Here is a 21,672-nt window from a genome sequence, read left to right on the forward strand (position 1 = left end):
CCATCCCTCCATTCTTTCTGGAGTTATTTTTCCACTGATCTCCAGTAGCATATTGGGCACCTACCAACCTGGGGAGTTCCTCTTTCAGTATCCTGTCATTTTGCCTTTTCATACTGTTTCTTGGGTTCTCAAGGCAAGAATACTGAAGTGGTTTGCCATTCCCTTCTCCAGTGGACCACATTCTGTCAGTCCTCTCCACCATGACCCGACCATCTTGGGTGGCCCCACATGGCATGCCTTAGTTTTATTGAGTTAGACAAGACTGTGGGCCGTGTGATCAGGCTGGCTAGTTGTCTGTGATTATGATTTCAGTCTGTCTGCCCTCTGATGCCCTCTTGCAACACCTACCCTCTTACTTGGGTTTCTCTTACCTTGGACGTGGGGTATCTCTTCACGGCTGCTCCAAGAAAGCGCAGCCGCTGCTCGTTACCTTGGATGAGGGATATCTCCTCATGGCCGCCCCTCCTGACCTTGATCATGGAGTAGCTCTTCTTAGCCCTCCTGCAACCATGCAGCCACCGCTCCTTGGATAGGGGGTTGCTCCTCTCAAAGATTAGTTTATTATATTTATGTAGGTCTGTTTCTGGACTCTATTTTGTTCCATTGAGTTATTTCACCAATACCGTACCTATTTATTTTACCAATACCATCCCTCTTGATGATATCGAGTCTTTCATTCCATGAACATGGAATATCTCTTCACTTATTTAGCTTTTTCATTTTGTTCATGAGATTTTTGTAATCTTCCTCATATAGATATTGTATTTGTTTTGTTAGATTTATGCCTATATATTTCTTTCTGGGGGAGGGGAATGTGCTAATGTAAATGGTATTGTGTTGTTACTAATAGTTTCAAATTCATTGCTGGTATATAGAAAAGTGATTTACTTTAGTAAATTCACTTTGGATCCTGCAACTTTGCTGTAATTATTAGTTTCAGCAGTATTTTTGTTCTGTAGGATTTTCTATATAGACAATCATGTCATGTGTAAACAAAGAAAGTTAGGTCTTCCTTCCCAGCCTGTGTGGCTTCTAAGCATTTTCTTTTCTTGGTTTATTGTATTAGCTTGGACTTCCAGTACAGTTTTTAAAAGGAGTGGTGAGAGGGCACATTCTTGCCTTTATATCTGATCTTAGTGGAAAAGTTTCTGGGTTTTCACCATTACATATGTTAGCTGTAGGTTTTTGTGGATGTTGTTTATCAAGTTAAGAATGTTCCCCTTTATTTCTATTTATAGTTTGTTGTTAGTCTTTAATCATGAGATGCTGGATTTTCTGAATGCTTTTCTTCATCTGTTGATACAGTCATGTAGTTTTTCTTCTTTAGATGTTGATGTAGTGGAATATGTGAATTGTTTTTCAGACAAAAGAAATTATTTATTTGGCTGTGCTGGGTCTTAGTTGTGGTACATGTAGTCTTCGATCTTTGTTGCAGCATGAGGGATCTTCAATTGTGGCATAAGAACTCTTAGTTGCAATACGTGAACTCTTAGTTGTGGCATGTGGGATCTAGTTCCCTGACCAGGGATCAAACCTAGTCCCCCTGGATTGGGAGCATGGAGTCTTAGCCATTGGACCATCAGGAAAGTCTGTTTCAGATGTTCAATCGGCCTCGCATACCTGGGATAAATCTCACCTGGAAGTAGTGTATAATTATTTCTGTCTATTACTGAGTTTGATTTGTTAAATATTTTGTTGAGGATTCTTACATTTATGTTTTTGAGAGACACTGGTCTGTAGTTTTCTTGTAATGTTTAGGTATTAGGGTGATGATGGCCTCATAGAATGAGTTAGAAAATATTCTCTCTGATTGTATCTTCTAGAAGAGATCATAGAGAACTGCTGCAATTTCATTTTTAAAGGTTTTGTAGAATTCTTCACCAATGAACCTTTTTGGAGTGTATTTTTTGTTGTTGCTGTTTTGTTTTTTGGCTACACCACATGACTTACACAATCTTAGGTTCCCTGACTGGGGGTTGAACACAGGCCCAGGCAATGAAAGTGTGGAGTCGTAACCACTGGACTGCCAGGGCATTCCCTGAATTTGTTTTTTAAATCATGTAAGAAATAAAAAGTGGCATTACAGTAATAATGCCAGAAATAATAACCAGAAATACAGTAATAATGACTTTCATATTTCCCCATGTAGTTATCTTTACTGGAGATCTTGATTTCTTTATATGGTTTTGTGATACCGTCTACTATCTTTTTATTTCAACCTGGTGGGCTTGCTTTACCATTTTTTGTAGGGCAGGCATAGTGGTAACAAACTCTTCAGCTTGTTTATTTAGAAATGTCTTAATTTGTCCCTCATTTTTGAAGGACAGCTTGCCAAGTGTAGACTTCTTGGTTGAGATTTTACTCTTTCAGCACTTTGTTTCTTAATTTTTTAATTGAAGTATATATATTTGCTGTATGTTATAGTGTACAATATAGTAATTCACAATTTTTAAAGGTTATAGTTTAAAAATATTTATAGTTGTGTATATGTTTATAGTTATAAAATATTGACTGTATTCACCATGTTATACAATGTATCCCATGTGCCTCTTACTCTCTTACCCCTATATTGCCCCTCCTGTCTTGTTTCTCCCCATTGCCAACCACTAATTTGTTGTCTGCATCTGTGTCTGATTCTTTTTGGTTGTATACACTAGTTTGTTATATTTTTTAGATTCCATGTATAAGTGATATCATATAGTATTTGTCTTTCTCTGGCTTATTTCACTTAGTGTAATGCCCTCCAAGTCCACCCATGTTTGCCATTTGTTTCATTCTTTGTATGTCTGAGTAGTATTCCATTATATGTATGAGTGTTAGTCACTCAGTCATGTCTGACTCTTTGCGACCCAGTGGACTGTAGCTGGCCAGGCTCCTCTGTCCTTGTTATTCTCCAGGCAGGAATACTGGAGGAGTAGTCATTCCCATTCCCAGGCAGTATTCCCGACCCAAGGATGAACCTGCGTCTCCCACGTTGCAGGCAGGTTCTTTACTGTATGAGCCTCCAGGGAAGCCCATACATATACACTGTTTTTCTCTATCTGTTCATCTGCTGATTGACACTTAGGTTGCTTGCAGATTTGGCAATTATAAATAATGCTGCTATGAACATTGGAGTGCATGTATCTTTTTGAATTAGTGGTGGGTTTGTTTTTTTTTTGATACATACCCAAGAGTGGAAATTACTAGGGCAGAAGCACTGAATAGATATTTTTCCAGAGAAGAAATGCAAATGGAAAACATGCATATGAAAAGATCCTCAACCTCGCTAATCATCAGGGAAATGAAAAATCAAACCCACAATGAGATATCACCTCACATCTGTCAGAATAGCTATCATCAAGATGAACAGAAATAAATGTTGGTAAAGATGTGGAGAATAAGGAGCCCTTGTATACAATTAGTGCGAATGTAAGTTGGTATAGCCACTATACAAAACAGTATGGAGGATTCTCAAAAAACTAAAAAATAAAACTACCATTAAATAAAAATAAATAAGTAAAGTCACTCAGTCGTGTCTTGACTCTTTGCGACCCCATGGACTGTAGCCTACCAGGCTCCTCTGTCCATGGGATTTTCCAGGCAAGAGTACTGGAGTGGGTTGCCATTTCCTTCTCCAGGGGATCTTCCCGACTCAGGGATCGAACCCGGGTCTCCAGCATTGGAGACAGGCGCTTTACTGTCTGAGCCACCAGGGAAGCCTCTGCCGCCACGTTCTGCCTAGCAATGTGTCTGTTGCACACGCTGGGGTATCCCTCCAGGACCTCACTTAAGAGAGGAGAGGATCCAGTGATGAGTCTGTAGCTTGTAAGAGTGTCTTCACCTGACCACGCCAGGCACCTCGATCTGAGACTTTCAGCCTCCAGCACAAGATCAAGCCCTGAGCCTTTAGAGTGGGAACACTGACTCCAAGATCATGGACTACCAGAGAACTAACCCTAGGGAGTATCAAATAGTGAGAACTCACACAAAGGAAACCACTTGAATACAAGACCCGGCATCACCCAACCATCAGTAGCACCCTGTGCAGGATACCTCATCTAAACAACAAACAAAAGAAAAATATAAACCCAGTCATTAGCAGATAGGATTACCACCTCACTCAGCCTTGCCTATCAGAGGAAAAGCAAACAACCAAACAAAAGCTCAGCACAAATCCCACCTATATGAAGCTTACACAAACCACGGGCCCAACCTTAGGAGGGCAGAAACCAAAAGAAAGAAAGAATTCAACCTTGAAGCCTGGGAAAAGGAAACCTCAAACACAGTAAGTTAAAAAAAAAAATGAAAAGGCAGAGAAATACTACACAAATGAAGGAACAAACTAGAAATGCAGAAGTCCAAATAAATGAAGAGGATATAGGCAAACCACCTGGAAAAGAATTTAGAATAATAATAGTAAAGGTGATCAAAAACCTTGAAAACAAAATGGAGAAAATGCAAGAATCAATTAACAATGACCTAGAAGAATTAAAGAATAAATATACAGAGACAGACAATACAATTATTGAAATTAAAAACACTCTAGAAAGAATCAATAGCAGAATATCTGAAGCAGAAGAACAAATCAGTGAGCTGGAAGATAAAATGGTGGAAATAACTTCTGTAAAGCAGAATAAAGTAAAAAAATGAAAAGAACTGAGGATTGTCTCAGAGACCTCTGGGACAATATCAAATGCACCAACATTCAAATCATAGGGGCCCCAGAAGAAGAAGAGAAAAAGAAAGGGTATGGGAAAATTTTTGAAGACATTATCATTGAAAATTTCCCCAACAAGGAAAAGGAAATAGTCAATCAAGTCCAAGAGGTGCAAAGAGTCCCATACAGGATAAACCCAAGGAAAAACACACCAAGACACATACTAATCAAGCTAACAAAGACTAAACACAAAGAAAGAATAGTAAAAGCAGCAAGGGAGAAGCAGCAAATAATGTAAAAGGGAAACCCCATACACTTAACAGCTGATCTTTCAGCAGAAACTCTGCCGGCCAGAAGGGAATGGCTGCTCCTGCTGCTGCTAAGTTGCTTCAGTTGTGTCCGAGTCTGTGCGACTCCATAGACGGCAGCCCACCAGGCTCTGCCATCCCTGGGATTCTCCAGGCAAAATCACTGGAGTGGGTTGCCATTTCCTTCTCCAATGGATGAAAGTGAAAAGTGAAAGTGAAGTCGCTCAGTTGTGTCTGACTCTTAGCGACCCCATGGACTGCAGCCTACCAGGCTCCTCCGTCCATGGGATTTTCCAGGCAAGAGTACTAGAGTGGGTTGCCATTGCCTTCTCTGAAGGGAATGGCAGCATATATTTAAAGTACTGAAATGGAAAAATCTACAACCAAGATTACTGTACCCTGCAAGGGTCTCATTCAAAATTGATGGAGAAATCAAAAGCTTTTCACACAAGCAAAAGTTAAGAGAATTCAGTATGACCAAACCAGCTCTACAACAAATGTTAAAGGGACTTATGTAGCCAAGAAATACAAGAGAAGAAAAAAGAGCTACAAAATCAACCCCAAACAATTCAGAAAGTGGCAATAGGAACATATATATCAGTAGTTACTTTAAATGTAAATAGATTAAATGCTCCAACCAAAAGACACAGACTGGTTAAATGGATACAAAAACAAGACCCATATATGTGCTGTCTACAAGAAACCCACTTTAGACCTAAAGACACATATAAACTGAAAGTGAGAGGATGGAAAAATATATTCCATGCAAATAGGAAGGAAAAGAAAGCTGGAGTAGCAATCCTCACATCCAACAAAATAGACCTTAAAGTAAAGAATATTACAAGAGATAAGAAAGGACACTACATTATGACCAAGGGATCAATCCAAGAGGAAGACATAACAATTATAAATATTTATGCATCCAACACAGGAGCACCTCAATACATAAGACAAACACTAACAGACATAAAAGGAGAAATGGACAGTAACACAATAATAGTAGGAGACTTTAACATCCTACTCACACCAATGGACAGATCATCAAAACCGAAAATTAATAAGGAAATACAAGTCTTAAATGATACATTAGATGAGATGGATCTCATTGATATCTGCAGGACATTCCATCCAAATGCAGAAGAATACAGCCTCTTCGCAAGTGCACATGGAACATTCTCTAGGATAGACCACATCTTCAGTCACAAATCAAACCTCAGTAAATTTAAGGAAGTTGAAATGGTATCAAGCATCTTTTCCAACCACAACGCTATGAGACTAGATTTCAATTACAAGAGAAAAACTGTAAGAAATACAAGCACATGGAGAGATTAAGAACTCATTTGTAAATAATCAACAGGTTACTATAGAAATCAAAAGGGAAATAAAAAAATTTATAGAAACAAATGACAATGAAAACATGACAACTCAAAACCTATGGGATGTACCAAAAGCAGTCCTAAGAGGGAAGTTTATAGCAATACAATCCTACTTCAAGAAACAAGAAAAACATCGAATAGACAACCTAACTTTACACCTAAAACAACTGGAAAAAGAAGAACAAAACCCCCCCCAAATTTAGTAGAAGGAAAGAAATCATAAAGATCCTAGCAGAAATAAGTGAAAAAGCAATGAAAGAAACAATAGTAAAGCTTAATAAAACTAAAAGCTCATTCTTTGAAAAGATAAACAAAACTGACAAACCTTTAGCCAGACTCATCAAGAAAAAAAGAAGAATGAAATCAACAAAATTAGAAAAAGGAGAGGTTACAACAGACAATGCAGAAATACAGAGGATTATGAGAGACTATTATGAACAACTATATGGGAATAAAATGGATAATCTGGAAGAAATGGGCAGATTCTTAGAGAAGTTCAATCTTCCAAGACTGAACCAAGAAGAAATAGAAATTATGAACAACCCAATTACAAGCACTGAAATTGAAGGTGTGATCAAAAATCTCCCCCAAAACAAAAGCCCAGAACCAGATGGCTTCCTTAGAAGGAGAATTCTATTGAACATTTAGAGAAGAGCTAATGCCTATCCTTGTAAAACTCTTTCAAAAAATTGCAGAGGAAGGAACACTTCCAAACTCACTCTATGAGGCCATCATCACTGTGATACCAAAAACAGACAAAGACAACACAAAAAAGAAAACTACAGACCAATATCACTGAAGAACATAGATGCAAAAATCCTCAACAAAATTTTAGCAAACAGAATTCAGCAACATATTGAAAAGCTCATACACCATGATCAAGTTGGGTTTATTCCAGGAATGCAAGGATTCTTCAATATATGCCAGTCAGTCAATTTGAAATACCTTATTAACAAATTGAGACATAAAAACCATATGATAGTCTCAATAGATGGAGAAAAACCTTTGACAAAATTCAGCCCCCATTTATGATTAAAATTCTTCAAGAAATGAACATAGAAGGAATCTACCTCAACATAGTAAAGGCCATATATGCAAAGCCTACAGCAAACATCATTCTTAGAGTTGAAAAACTGAAAGCAGTCCCCTTAAGAATAGGAACAAGATAAGGGTGTCAACTTTCACTACTATTATTCAACATAGTTCTGGAAGTCCTAGCTATAGCAATCAGAGAAGAAAAAGAAGTAAAAGAATCCAGATTGGAAAAGAAAAAATAATGTGCTCACAGTATGCAGATGACATGCTACTGTACATAGAGAACCCTAAAGGTAGTATCAGAAAATTACTAGAGCTAATCAGTGAATTTAGCAAAGTGCAGGATACAAAATCAATACACAGAAATCACTTGTATTTCTATATACTAACAATGAAAAATCAGAAAGAGAAATTAAGGAATCAATCCTATTCACTATTGCAGCAAAAAGAATTAAATATCTAGGAATAAACTTACTTAATGAGACAAAAGAACTGTCCACAGAAAATTGTAAGACACTGATGGAAGAAATCAAAGATGACATAAACAGCTGGGGAGATATTCCATGTTCCTGGGTAGGAAGAATCAATATTGTGAAACTGACTGTACTACCAAAGGCCATCTACAGATTCACTGTGATCCCTATCAAATCACCAATGGCATTTTTCACAGAAGTAGAACAAAAAATTTCACAGTTTATATGGAAACACAAAAGCCCCCGAATAGCCAAAGCAGTCTTGAAAAAGAAGAATGGAGCTGGAGAAATCAACCTTTCTGACTTCAGATTATACTACAAAGCTACAATAATGAAGACAGTATGCTACTGGCACAAAAACAGAAGCATGGACCCATGGAACAAGATAGAAAGCCCAGAAATAAACCCATGAACCTATGGGTACCTTATTTTTGACAAAGAAGGCAAGAATATACAACGGGGCAAAGACAGCCTCTTCAATATATGGTGCTGGGAAAACTGGACAGCTACATGTGAAAGAATGAAATTATAACACTTCCTAACACCACACACAAAGATAAACTCAAAATGGATTAAAGACCTAAATGTAAGACCAGAAACTATAAAATTCTTAGAGGGAAACATAAGCAGAACACATGATGACGTAAATCAAAGCAAGATCCTCTATCACCCACCTCCTATAGTAATGGAAATAGAAACAAAAGTAAGCAAGTGGGACCTGATTAAATTGAAAAGCTTTTGCACAGCAGAGGAAACTCTAAGGAAGGTGAAAGACAACCCTCAGAATGGGAGAAGATAACAGCAAGTGAAACAATGACAGAGGATGGATTTCCAAAATACACAAGCAGCTCATACAACTCAATGCCAGAAAAGCAAACAACCCAATCAAAAAGTGGGAAAAAGACCTAAACAGACATTTCTCCTGAGAAGACATACCGATGGCAAACAAACACATGAGAAGATGCTCAACATCGCTCATTATTAGAGAAATGCAAATCAAAACTACAGTGAGATATCGCCTCACACCGGTCAGAATGGCCATCATCAAAAAGTCTACAAATAATAAATGCTGGAGAGGGTGTGGAGAAAAGGGAATGCTCTTGCACTGTTGGTTGGAATGTAAATTGATACAGCCACTATAGAAGATGGTATGGAGATTCCTTAAAAAACTAGGAATGAAACCACCATATGACCCAGCAATCCCACTCCTAGGCATCTACCCCGAGGAAACCAAAATTGAAAGAGACACATGTATCCCATTGTTCATTGCAGCAGTATTTACAATAGCTGGAACATGGAAGCAACCTAGATATCCATCAACAGAGGAATGGATAAAGAAGTTGTGGTATGTGTACACAATGGAAAATTACTCAGCCATAAAAATGAAAGCATTTGAGTCAGTTCTGATGAGGTGGATGAACCTAGAACCTATTATACAGAGTGAAGTGAGTCAGAAAGCGAAAGATAAATATTGTATTCTAACACATATATACGGAATCTAGAAAAATGGTACTGAAGAACTTATTTACAGGGCAGCAGTGGAGAAACAGACATAGAGAACAGACTTACAGACATGGGGAGAGGGGAAGAGAGGGTGAGATGTATGGAAAGAGTAACAAGGAAACTTACATTAGCATATGTAAAATAGATAGCCAACGGGAATTTGCTGTGTGGCTCAGGAAACTCACACAGGGGCTCTGTATCAACCTAGAGGGGTGGGATGGGGAGGAAGGTTCAAGAGGGAGGGGACATAGGTATATCTATGGCTGATTCATGTTGAGGTTTGACAGAAAGCAACAGAATTCTGTAAAGTAATTATCCTTCATATAAAAAATAAATAAAAAATAGAACTTTCAGCACTTTAGATATGATTCACATTATCTTCTGGCCTCCATAGTTTCTGCTGAGAAATCAATTTGTAATCTTATTGATGATTCTTTGTATTTGCTTAATCACTTACTTTTGCTACTTTCAGGATTCTTTTTCTTTAAATAGTTTGATTATAATGTGTCTCAGTGTGGATATGTGTGTTTATTCTACTTAGGCTTACAGTTTCTTGATTTTGTTTCTTCATATCTTGTGCCAAATTTGAGAAATTTTTGGACATTATTTCTTCAAACAATGTCTCTACCCATTTCTCCTCTCTCCTCCTTATGATACTGACATGCTGTATATATTGGTTTACTTCATGATATTCATAGTCCACTAGTCTCTAATCACTTCAGTTTTTCTTTTCTTTCTATTCCTTTGATTGGATAATTTAAGTTTTTGTATTTTCAGGATTCCTCATCCTTCATCCTGTCTTCTCAATTCTGTTGAACCCCTGTAGCGATGTTTTCATTTCAGTTATTGTAGTTTTTAGTAGTAGAATTTGTTTGGTTCCTTTTTATAATTTGTTTCTCCATTGATGTTCTCATTTTGTCCATACATTTTTTCCTGGTTTTTTTTTTTTTGTTGTCGTTGTTTGTCTGTTTAGTTCTTCATGTTTTTCTTTACCTCCGTGAGCATATTTAAAACAGTTGTTTTAAAATCTTTGTTTAGTAAATTTATTGTCTGGGCTTCCTTAAGGATGATTATTTACGTTTATTTTGTTCATTTGAATGGTTCTACTTTCCTGTTTCTCTGTATGCTTTTTTTTTTATTGTTGTTGAAAACTGAACATTTTAATATTATAATGTGTTAAACTCTGAAATCATATTCTCCCCCTTTTCCAGAGTTTGTTTTTTTGATTGTTGAATGCTGTAGTAGTCCATTTGTTTAGTGACTTTTCCTCATTGTTTTTGCAGAGGCTATATTCCTTGTTCTCTTCCTTAGCTTGTGTCCAACTACTGTTTTTGACTGAGGTGCCAAAATAGATAAGAAAATATCTCTTTTAGTCTTTGCAATTTGGCTCTGTATTGAGGATTTCTTTCAACACCTGGCCAGACTTAAACAGACTTTAGGGATCAGCCCAAGATTAAAGCTTACGATCCTCTCAGGTCTTTTATTTTGTAATGTTATAGTTTCATTTTCATTCATCTCAAGGTATTTTCTTTTTTAGAAAAATTTTGTTCAAGTACAGCTAGATGGCATCACCAACTCAATGGACATGAGTTTGGGTAAACTCCGGGAGTTGGTGATGGACAGGGAGGCCTGGCATGCTGCGGTTCATGGGGTTGCAAAGAGTCGGACACGACTGAGTGACTGAACTGATAGTTGATTTACAGTGTTGTGTTAATTTCTGCTATATTGCATAGTCTGTTGCATTCTGATTTATCATAGGATGTTGAATATTGTTCCCTGTGCTATACAGTAGGACCTTGTTGTTTATCCACTTTATATATAATAGATTGCACCTGCTGATAACCAAACTCCTAATTTTACTCCCTCCATACACCCTCCCTCTTGGCCACCATAAGTATGTTCTCTGTCTGTGAGTCTGTTTCGTCCATGTGTTCATTTGTGTCATATTCTGTATTCCTCATATAAGTGATATATGGTATTTGTCTTCCTGTTTCTGACTCACTTCACTTCATGTGATAATCTCTTGGTCTATCCATGTAACTGCAAATGGCATTATTTTATTCTTTTTAATGGCTAAGTAATACTCCATTGTGTGTGTATATACACCACACACATTGTTCTGTCACTGGACATTTACCTCCTTTCCATGTCTTGGCTGTTGTAAATAGTGCTGTTATGAACAATAGGGATGCATGCATCTTTTCAAATTATAGTTTTGTCTGGGTATATGCCTAGGAGTGAGATTGCTGTGTCATACTTCACCTCTATTTTTAGTTTTTTGAGGAACCTCCATACTGTTTTTCATTGAACTACACTAATTTACATTCCCACCAACAGTGTAAGAAGATTCTCTTTTTTCTACTCTCTCTCCAGCAATTATTATTTCTAGACTTTTTAATGTGGTCATTCTGACTGGTGTGAGGTAGAACCTCATTGTAGTTTTGATTTACATTTATTTAATAATTAGTGATGAGCATGTTTTCATGTGTCTATTGGCCATCAGTATATCTTCTTTGGAGAAATGTCTGTTTAGGCCTTGTGACCATTTTTTGGTTGGTTATTTGCTTTTTTGTTATTGAATTGTAGAAGCTGTTTATATATTTTGGAAATTAAGCCTTTGCTGGTTGCATCATTTGCAAATATCTCCTCTCAGTTGGAAGTTTGTCTTTTTCATTTTGTTTATGGATTCCTTTGCTATTTGAAAGCTTATATGCTTGGTTGATCTCATTTGTTTATTTTTGCTTTTACTTCTGTTGCCATGAGACACTGACTTACGAAAACATTGGTACAATTTATGTCAGAATGTTTTGCCAATGTACTGTTCTTGGAGTTTTATGGTGTCTTGTCTTACATTTAAGTCTTTCGGCCATTTTGAACTTCTTTTTGAGTGTGCTCAGAGGGTGGTTTACCTGTGGCTGCCCAACTTTCTTAATACCACTTGCTGAAAGACTGTTTTTTTCCCATTGTATACTATTGCCTTCTTTGTAGAAGATTAATTGTCCTTAGCTCTGTGGGTTTATTTCTGGGCTCTCTGTTTTGTTTCACTGATCTATTCAAGATACTTTCTAATTTCCCTTCTCAGATCTTTTCTGAGCATACATCTCGCTCTAGGTATATCTGCCTCTTTCTGAAGTCCCTTGTATATACAGTTGCTCTTGAATGTCCAAATTCTGCCTCACCCCCGCCTAAACCCCCACTCTGCCTGTTTTTTTCCTCCCTGGCCTTAGGTGATCTCAACTGTAATCTTTTGCCCCAGATGTCTGTCGGTGGATCTTTCTTCTCACAGTGAGCAATGGCTGCTACTTTTGTGGTCTGGGTGAGTTCTGAGTTAGGTACAGAGATGAAAGGCTTGCATCATCTTTCAGGGCCCCCTCACACAAGGTAGAAGAGACCTACATGGTGATTGGCGTCTGAGGTCGTCTTTGCTTCCTCTAGAACCAGGGAGAATGTGGGGCAAGTGTAGTTCAAAATGCCACAGAGCTTTTCTGCAGTTTCTAAATTGCCTTTTTCCCAATTCAGCTTTTGCTTAGTTAACTTGCCTGTTTCAGAATTTTGACAAAGTTAGTTCTCACTGTTTCTGCTTGTTTTTTGGTGTTTCTCTTTGAGGACTGGAGCTCGGTGCTGTCTGTTCCACCGTTTTGTTGTTTAGAAATCACATTTACACACACTGAACGTGCGTTTTGTTCCTGTGGCACGTTCTCATCTGTTCACGTCTTCTTGAGTTCCTCCTCCTCACTGTGTCTGTCCCTGGCGTGGACTTCACATGATTTCCTGTGTCTGCACAGAGAGATTTCTTGTCCCGAGACCATGTCTGCAGGTCTGGCACCCTCTAGTACAGGCACATTCTCACAAGCTCACTTTTGAAGAAACTGCTTGGCTTATTGTGCAGACTTTATCTTCAAATACCTAGACTTCTATCCCAGGGCCTTCCTGAGCCCTGACTGGGGTCTGAATACTTGGTTCCATTGTGGTTCTTCAGCTTCCCTCCTTCTGACCGTGTAGTTTTCTTTGTGATGTTTATGGAATGTCATAAAGTGTCAGAGGCTCACCGAGGAGGCCTCTGTCATGGTTCTCATTTCTGTTTCTTTTTTATTGATGTAGTTCATTTACAATGTTGTGTTAACTTCTGCTATACAAAAAAAAGTGATTCAGTTATACATATATTAATACATATAAACTTTTTCATATTCATGATAAACCATGGTGTATTGAATATAGCTCCCCATGCTATATAGTAGGACCTTGTTGTTTATCCATTTTATGTATACTGGTTTGCATCTGCTAATCCCAAACTTGCACTCCTTCTCTCCCCTTCCTCTCCACCCCCTTGGCACTCGTTCTTATTTCTTCCTTGTAGAATTCGCCAGGGCTCATTGGACTCCCTGGGTGCCAGATGCTCTGACAGGCCTGGACTGTGATGAGGAAGCCAAGCTCTTGGACCTAGGGCCCACTTTTGGCAGCTCAGGGTCACAGGTTTTCCATTTCTGACTGTTTTCAGTTCCCCAGTGGTTTTATCTTGTTTTGGTTGTCATTGCTCATATTTTTCTTCTTTTTGATTTTTATTCTAACCTCCTTTCCATCTTGCGGTTTCTTAATTTAGAGTTGTCTTCATCCCAGGACTCATCATTCGCATTCTTTATTAACATAGGTTTGGATAGAGAGGGAGGAGGGGAGATTTAAAACATTTTTCTTTTACTGAGTTATAATTTACAGATCATAAAATGCACAGCTTTTACATGCTCTTTTGGATGGGGTTTGGCAAGTTGACAATTCATGTGTGCTAAATCACTTCAGTCATGTCTGACTCTTTGTGACCTTATGGACCGTAGGCTCCATGGGATTCTGCAGGCAAGAAAACTAGAGTGGGTTGCCATGCCCACCTCCAGGGATCTTCCCCACCCAGGGGGAAACTCCCGACCTGTAATCACCATCCAAACTAAGATATAGAACATTTCTATCATCTCAGAAAATGCATTTAGCAAGAGGGAAGTTTTGCCTACAGTTGTTATTTTTTGAGTTGTCTTTTTATTGTTGACTTCTAAGGTTCTTTATATATTCTGATGTGAACCCTTTGTCAGATATGTGTATTTTAAATATTTTTTTCCTGGTCTGTGACTTGTTTGTTTATTTAATTAATGGTGTCTTTTGACTCACATTATTTTTAAAAAGTGGTAAAATCCTTTTTATCAGTGTTTTACTTTTGATTAGAGCTTTTTGTGTCCTGTCCAGAAAATCTTTGCCTACCGCAAGGTTCAAAGATAGTCCAAATCCCCTTCTCGGAGCTTTGTGGTTGTGGGTTATGTTAAGGTCTAGGATCCATTTTGGGTTGATTTTCGTGTGTCGAGTCTGGAGTGAAACAGTATTACCATTTGTTAAGAAGACTTGCTTTCCACATTGTTTTGGTGCCTGGTCTGAAATCAGGCCTCTGGGTCTATCTCTTCCCTGTATGTTCTGTTCTGTTGCTGGTTTTGCCCACCTTTATGCCTCTGCCATCTTGTCTTGATTTCTAAAGCTTTATAGTTCTTGGTGGTTCTCAACTAGGGACACTTTCAATGTACTGGGAACATGTGGATATATTGGAAACAATTTTGATTGTCACAGTGGGTGTGAGGGGTGGAGGGGGGCTCCTGACATCTAGTGTGTCTAACTCAGAGATGGCGACTAAACATTCTACATGCAGAAGTCAAACTCCCATGGCAAAGAATCATCCGTCTGAAATGTTGGTAGTGCCATGATGGAGAAACCCTGCTTTTGTGAGTCTTCCAGTCAGCTAGTGGAAGTCTTCTGATACGGCTATCTAAAAAAAAATACCATTTGTCTAGTCTATCTCCTTTGTATTACCATATGAATTTTAGAATCTGCTTATCAGTTTCTACAAAGGAATTACCTATGATTTTGATAGGAATTGCTTGAAAATGCAAATTTGTCCAGCTATGCTAGCCTAGCTATTAAGCTTTAAGTCTAAAATAATAAGATAGTATAAGTAATTAAGATTCAATATGATTAGGAGCTTAGTCTCTTACTTTCCCTAGTCATATTTCAGGTGTTCAGTAGCCACATTGTCTAGTGGTTACTATGTCAACAAATAACAGAGCCAGAGAACATTTTCATCATCATAGAAATTTCTTTTGGACGGCACTGGCATAGTTCAGGTTGGGGATTTATATATTCTTCTGATCCATGAGTATTTAAGTTTTTTATGGACCTTCTTTATCAGATAGTAGAAGTTCCATTGCACTCATAGTTTACTGCTAGTTTTTAATTATGAATATTGGATTTTCTCAGATGTTTATATCTGTTGTGACGACTGTATTGTTTTTTTCCTTTAATAATTTCACTGCTTTTCACACATTAGATCAACTCTGGATTCTTGCATTAAACTGCACTTGACAGTGTTTTTATAATATCTCAGGACTTTCTGCATCTGTGTTCACGAGGGATTTTGCTCTGCATTTTCTTGTCCCAAAACAAGAAGTTTTGGTATCAGGATAATGCTGGCCTCATAGAACACTCTGCAGACTGTTCTGGGTGAGGGGATTTACTAGTAATTGAGCTCCTATTCTATTCTGTGCCATTTTACTGATACCATCTCCTTTAATCCTTACAACTATGGTAGGGCTTCCCTGGTGGCTAAGTTGGTAAAGAATCTGCCTGCAATGTGGGAGACCCTGGTTCGATCCCTGGGTCAGGAAGGATCCCCTGGAAAAGCAAATGGCAACCCACTCCAGGGTTCTTGCCTGAAGAATTCCTTGAACAGAGGAGCCTGGCGAGCTATAGTCCATGAGGTCGCAAGAGTTGGACACAACTTAGCAACTAACCCACCACCTCCATAGTAGAGGGTAGTAACATCCCTCCTTTTCAGGTGGGGAATCTCAGGCTCAGAAAGTAATTTCCCCAAACACATGGCTGTAGTTGATGGAGGCAGATTCCAATTCCAACTACAAAGACTCCATAAGACCAGCCCTGGGACGAGGCCTCCCGCGGTGGGCTCCAGGGGTGAGGTAGGCTGTGCCTCAGGTGACAGCTACCCTTCGCTCACAAGACCAAGACTGGGTGTCTGTGCTGGGGTGTGGTGCCAGCCCTCGGGGCCGAGCCACTGCTGGGTCCTCTGACCAGTGGCCAGATGGATTCTCCTGTCTCCCCTGTTTTTCTTGGAGTATGAAGCCCTCCTTTAGTTTCTCTGATGATGAAACTTTGGTACCCCTGTAGAAACCAGCTCTGAATGGTTGCCCAGTGTGGATGGGACTGGGAGTGGCCTAGAAGCTCAGCACGTGCTCTCTCTCTTTCTAGGATGCTTGGACATTAATTCATCTGTGAAAGGGGCTCGTTTCGTCCGATTCTGTGACTCGTTCAATATTCCCCTCATCACTTTTGTGGATGTCCCTGGCTTCCTGCCTGGTGAGTCCCTGACGGAGGTGGGTCAGGAGAGGCGGTTTTGCCCAGTGAGATGCCCACTTTATTTGGAGATCCTCTTGCACAGTTCCCGCAGGATTTGTGACGTTGCCATCTTCTGGGTGTCTGGGGGGTGGGACTGGCTGGAGGTGACCCTGTGGGGAGGGGGAAGCCCTCACAGCTGAGAGTGGGGGTTGACCCCGGGGAGATTCTGTGGGGATCCAATAACTTGCTCGTGACACAGGCACTGCGCAGGAGTATGGGGGCATCATCCGCCACGGCGCCAAGCTGCTCTACGCGTTTGCAGAGGCCACTGTGCCCAAAGTGACGATCATCACCAGGAAGGTGAGGAGCTCAGGCTGGAGGCTGGAGCCCGCTCACCCCCAGCAGCAGGGCCTGGGGGTTGGGGGTCTGGCCGAGAGGGTCAGCAGTGCTGGAAGGAGTCTATGCCTCACCCCCCTTAACAAGTTCTCAAGGATGGCTCAGCGTGTATGGTCCGGCAGACACGCCTGGCAGAGAAGTCCCTGCTCATCTGGGAACAGAGAGCAGCAGTGGGAAAAGGCCGGAAGACCATGACCATGAACTGTGAAAGGCCTGTGGCTGCGCCCTGGTATTCCTGGGCCTCCCAGTCCTGGGCCTTCAGGAGCCCAGGAGGGCCAGTTCTTGCTTTTCATCCTCATTTCACTTGGCTTCCTGGGGTCTTATAGGGACATGATCTGGTTGACTCAGGCTCTAACATTCAGCATTTGGGACTGTTCTAGGCCTACGGTGGTGCCTATGATGTCATGAGCTCCAAGCACCTTTGTGGTGACACCAACTACGCCTGGCCTACGGCGGAGATTGCAGTCATGGGCGCAAAGGTAAGACCCTCCAGCTTTCCCTTCTCCTGGCTCCAGGGACTCCACTCACCCCGCATCACTGGGAAGTGTTGGGAAGAGGCCCGGGCCCCTGGGGTCGCCAGGCCTCCGGGGAGTTGGGGTCTAGACCTGGCAGTCCCCCTCCTGCACTTTCACTAACGGCACGGACCCAGGTAGTGGGGGCCTCAAGTGGGTTCAGGGGTTCAGTAGAAGGGAAAGGGCTGAGTCAGCTGAGCTAGTTGTTGGCAGACTGGATGTTTCCCCAACCCCATCCCCAGCTGCCAAGAGGGCCCGGAGCCACTCCTGCAGCCCACGGAGGCCACGCTGTAGTCCTGACCCTGCTGACTTTGGGCAGGGTGCCTCCTGTTGCTTCGTCTACCCACCACTCCTTTCCTGCTTTGAAATAGCTGTCGGGGTTGAGCTAGGTATCTCCCAGGCCCAACCTCCCCAAGCCGACTTTTAGGGTTGCTGACAGGAAGGCTTCTCTCTCAGTCCTCATTTTTCTATGTTTGCATTTTAGTTTCTCTGCCTCTGGCCATTAAGTTGTATGCTCAGGGCTCAGGATAATGAAAAAGTGTAACAGCATTCTGCTTCCCTTGATAAGGGAACCTTGACTCTTAACAGTGGAAACTGGGCCAAATATCTTGGCCTTGGAGAAGGACTTGGAGAGATTAGGACAGAATTAGGGAGGCAAGTGATGCCTTGGTGTGGGCCACCCAGTCATTGGAGCCGTGGCTGAGCATCCATTGAAGCCGTGGGGTTATGCCAGCTCCTCCAGGCGCCTGGTGTGGCCACTCCTCTCCAGCGCACTTTGTTTACCGAGACATTTGCAATCAGTCCCAGTGATGTTGAGAGGAGAGGGGCCTGCCCTGGTCTCCAGGGGCCTCCAGGACGATCACCAACTCCTCTCGTGACAGGGTGCTGTGGAGATCATCTTCAAAGGGCACGAGAACGTGGAGGCTGCTCAGGCAGAGTACATCGAGAAGTTTGCCAACCCTTTTCCTGCAGCCGTGAGAGGTGGGCCTGTGGTGGGGAGAGAGCTTGGCTCAGTTGTTGGGTCGCTTGCTGCTTATTTTGCTTCAAAAGGCCTACTTTTGCCCTTCCTGTTGAGTCTGGAGACTGGTGAGGGCTGGCTGGACCATGAGCCGTCATCACTTAAGAGCAGAGGGGCCTGTGTGGGCCACTTTGTAACTGTGATCAAGAAAACATTGCTGAAGTGGCTAAATCTCTCTTCGTGGTGTTCCAGGTACCCAGTACTGTGAAAAATCTACTCAAAACAAAGTGGTCTAAAATAACCTCCCTGCACCTTCCCTTCATAGTTTTGAGAGTCAGCATTTGGTCTGGGCTGAGCTGGGTAGTGGTTCTGCTGGATCAGTCATGGAAGTATGTCATCTAGTCGCCTGACTGGGGCTGGATAGTCCGTGGTGGCCCCACTCACGTGGCTGGTGCTGGCTGTCAGCTGGACTCTCCTTCACGGGGTTGCTTATTCTTTGGGAGGTGAGTCCACGCTGCCCTGCGGGGTGTCCTGAGGGCAGCAAGAGGGCGAGAGGGGAAAGAAGGTGCCTTGAGGCCTAGGTGTGGAAGTTGCAATGTTACTCTTGCTACATTCTATTGGCCAAGGCAATTTACAAGGCCAGGTGAGGAAGTACAGCCCACTTCCTGATGGGAAGAGTGGCAAAGTGAAGTGGCAAGACGGCCTTATGCACAGGATGGGGCGAATGACCGTAGTGAGTTTTCAAAAATAAAAGTGCACTTTCTTCATTTTATTCCCTACTAAATTCCATCTTGACAGGATGGAAGAGGGGTCACATTTTCCTTTTCTTGCTGAATGTTTCTGGGCCAGTTTGGGACCCGCCAGAGGAACAGGGGGCTCCTGGGGTCGTGGCGAGGTCCGCAGGACCAAGCCCCTCTTGTGTCGGCCTGGGCCCCATGCACACTGTCGGCCCCAGAAGGCGGTGCCCACACTGAGCGCCACGTGAGGGCTTGGTGGGCAGCAGGTGATCCGCTTCCTTTCCTCTGCTTCCCCAGGGTTTGTGGATGACATCATCCAGCCTTCCTCCACACGTGCCCGAATCTGCGGGGACCTGGATGTCCTGGCCAGCAAGAAGGTACAGCGCCCTTGGAGGAAACATGCGAATATTCCATTGTAAATGAATCAGGGAAAGATAAACCAGGAGCTAATTACTGCCTGGCCGTTTCTATACGCCCCTGCCTTTGCAGTCATGAAATCTGGGAATCTAAATACCATTAATCGCTTGAAATGGCTAAGTTTATTAAATTCTAGAAAAATTTCATTTGTGCCTTACTGTAAAATTATTTTATTAAAAAATCTTAACTGATATATTTTGAGCTTAAATTTCTTTTTTTTTTCTTTGTGGTAGAAATCTGAAAAATGAAGAAAACTAGAAAGAAAACACTATAGTTTTATCACTTTGAGCTGACCCTTATCTGTATATTGTTTTCCTTTCTTTCCCTAAGAATTAATTTTTTCTCTGAAGGTGAGATAATAAGCCTTTAGAGTGAACTACTTATCTGCTTAGGCTTCAGTTTTCTTACTTATAAATGATATAATATTTAAATGATGTATACTATCCTTCTGTTTCCTTTAGGAAATGTTGAGGATTAAAAGTATTTATAATTATGTTGTATACATGTGTGTGTCTATCAGAATAGATGCTTAGGAAGCATATACTATATAGTAATTGCTTACCTTATATTAACTTCTTTCCAGAAATGTGTTCTCAGATTTTAAAAAAGTTTTTTGGAAAATTTCAAACCTGTGGAAATGTGGCAAGAGGTGTATACTCTTTACCTAGATTCTCCAGTTCTTAACACTTTCTACATTTGCTTCATCTCCTACATAAATGTGTAATTACTGTTTTTATTGACCTATTTGAGAGTAAGTTGAAGAATCATAACCCTCTGTCTCTCCAGATTTCAGTGTTTATTTCCTATGAAACAGGCTCATTTTCTCACATGGTCTTTAATGAGATTGACATTTTTGAAGCATGTTTGTCAAATATTTTGTAGACAGTCGCTCAGTTTGGGTCTGTCTGATTGTTTACAGACATTTAGATCCAGGTAAGAATAATACACAAGAGTGTTCTTTTCTTATACTACATTAGGAAGCACATGTTAGTTTTTTCCCATTATTGAAGAAATTGAATCTGATCACTTGGTTAAGGTGACAGCTGCAAAGATGACAGCCTTTGTAATTTTCTCTTTGTAATTAGTAACAAGGGCATTTTGTAAGCCTGTCAGCACACTTTTGTCTAGTACTTATAGTATGATTCTTGCCTCAATCAGCTGTTCTGTGTTGGTTATAAAATAGTGTATTTCTGATCCTATCATTTTATCCATAAGGAAAGAAGGAGTTTTCTTCTCTTCAAAAAAATTTTTTAGTATCAATTTAGACATGTAAATTATTTTTTCATTTTTAAGCAGTTTTCCTGAAATAGTTTATTTTTCTTACTATGTGTGTGTGTGTTCAGTTGTGTCTGACTCTTTGCAACCCCATGGACTGTATCCCGCTAGGCTCCTTTGTCCATGGAATTCTCCAGGCAAGAATTCTGGAGTGGGTTGCTATTCTCCCAGTCCAGGGATCAAACCCGGGTGTCCTGCAATTGCAGGCTGACTTTTTATTGTCTGAGCCACTAGGGAAGCCTTTTCTCACTATGCTATCTATCACCCTATCAAATTTTCCAGGCACACATTATACTAGTTTATTACATTTTTCTCCCTATCCCATACCTTCTCCACCCCAGGGTTTCTTTTTTTTTTCTTAATTTATTTATGATTTTTGGCTGGGCTGGGTCTTTTTTGTTGTGTGGGCTTGTCTCTAAGGCAGGCTGGGGCTACTCCGTGGTTGCATTGCTCGGGCTTCTCGTGTGGGGCACGGGCTCTCGGGCGTGTGGTTTCGCAGTAGCTGCGGCTCCCAGGCTCAGGAGCACAGCCTCAGTAGGTGTGGTGCACAGGCTTGGTCGCTCGGAGGCATGTGGGATCTTACAGGACCAGGGATCGAACCTGTGTCTCCTGCATTGGCAGGAGGATTCTTGACCACTGAGCTACCAAGGAAGCCCCACCCTAGGT

At 41.0% G+C, this 21,672-nt stretch overlaps 1 protein-coding gene across 2 annotated transcripts in view; it reads left to right on the forward strand.

The window, feature by feature from the left end:
* Positions 1–19,924, forward strand: part of PCCB (propionyl-CoA carboxylase subunit beta) — a 92,952-nt gene extending 73,028 nt beyond the window's left edge. For both annotated transcript variants that reach the window (XM_043874697.1, XM_043874698.1), the window contains 5 exons: positions 16,625–16,732; positions 16,971–17,071; positions 17,488–17,586; positions 18,501–18,600; positions 19,612–19,924. In XM_043874697.1, the coding sequence (XP_043730632.1) occupies positions 16,625–16,732; positions 16,971–17,071; positions 17,488–17,586; positions 18,501–18,600; positions 19,612–19,733 (530 nt within the window). In that variant the 3' untranslated portion in view covers positions 19,734–19,924. The remainder of the gene's footprint in view (positions 1–16,624; positions 16,733–16,970; positions 17,072–17,487; positions 17,587–18,500; positions 18,601–19,611) is intronic.
* The last annotated feature ends 1,748 nt before the right edge of the window (positions 19,925–21,672 follow it).

This window comes from Cervus elaphus, chromosome 19 (assembly GCF_910594005.1).
Source record: "Cervus elaphus chromosome 19, mCerEla1.1, whole genome shotgun sequence".
Lineage (NCBI taxonomy): Eukaryota > Metazoa > Chordata > Mammalia > Artiodactyla > Cervidae > Cervus > Cervus elaphus.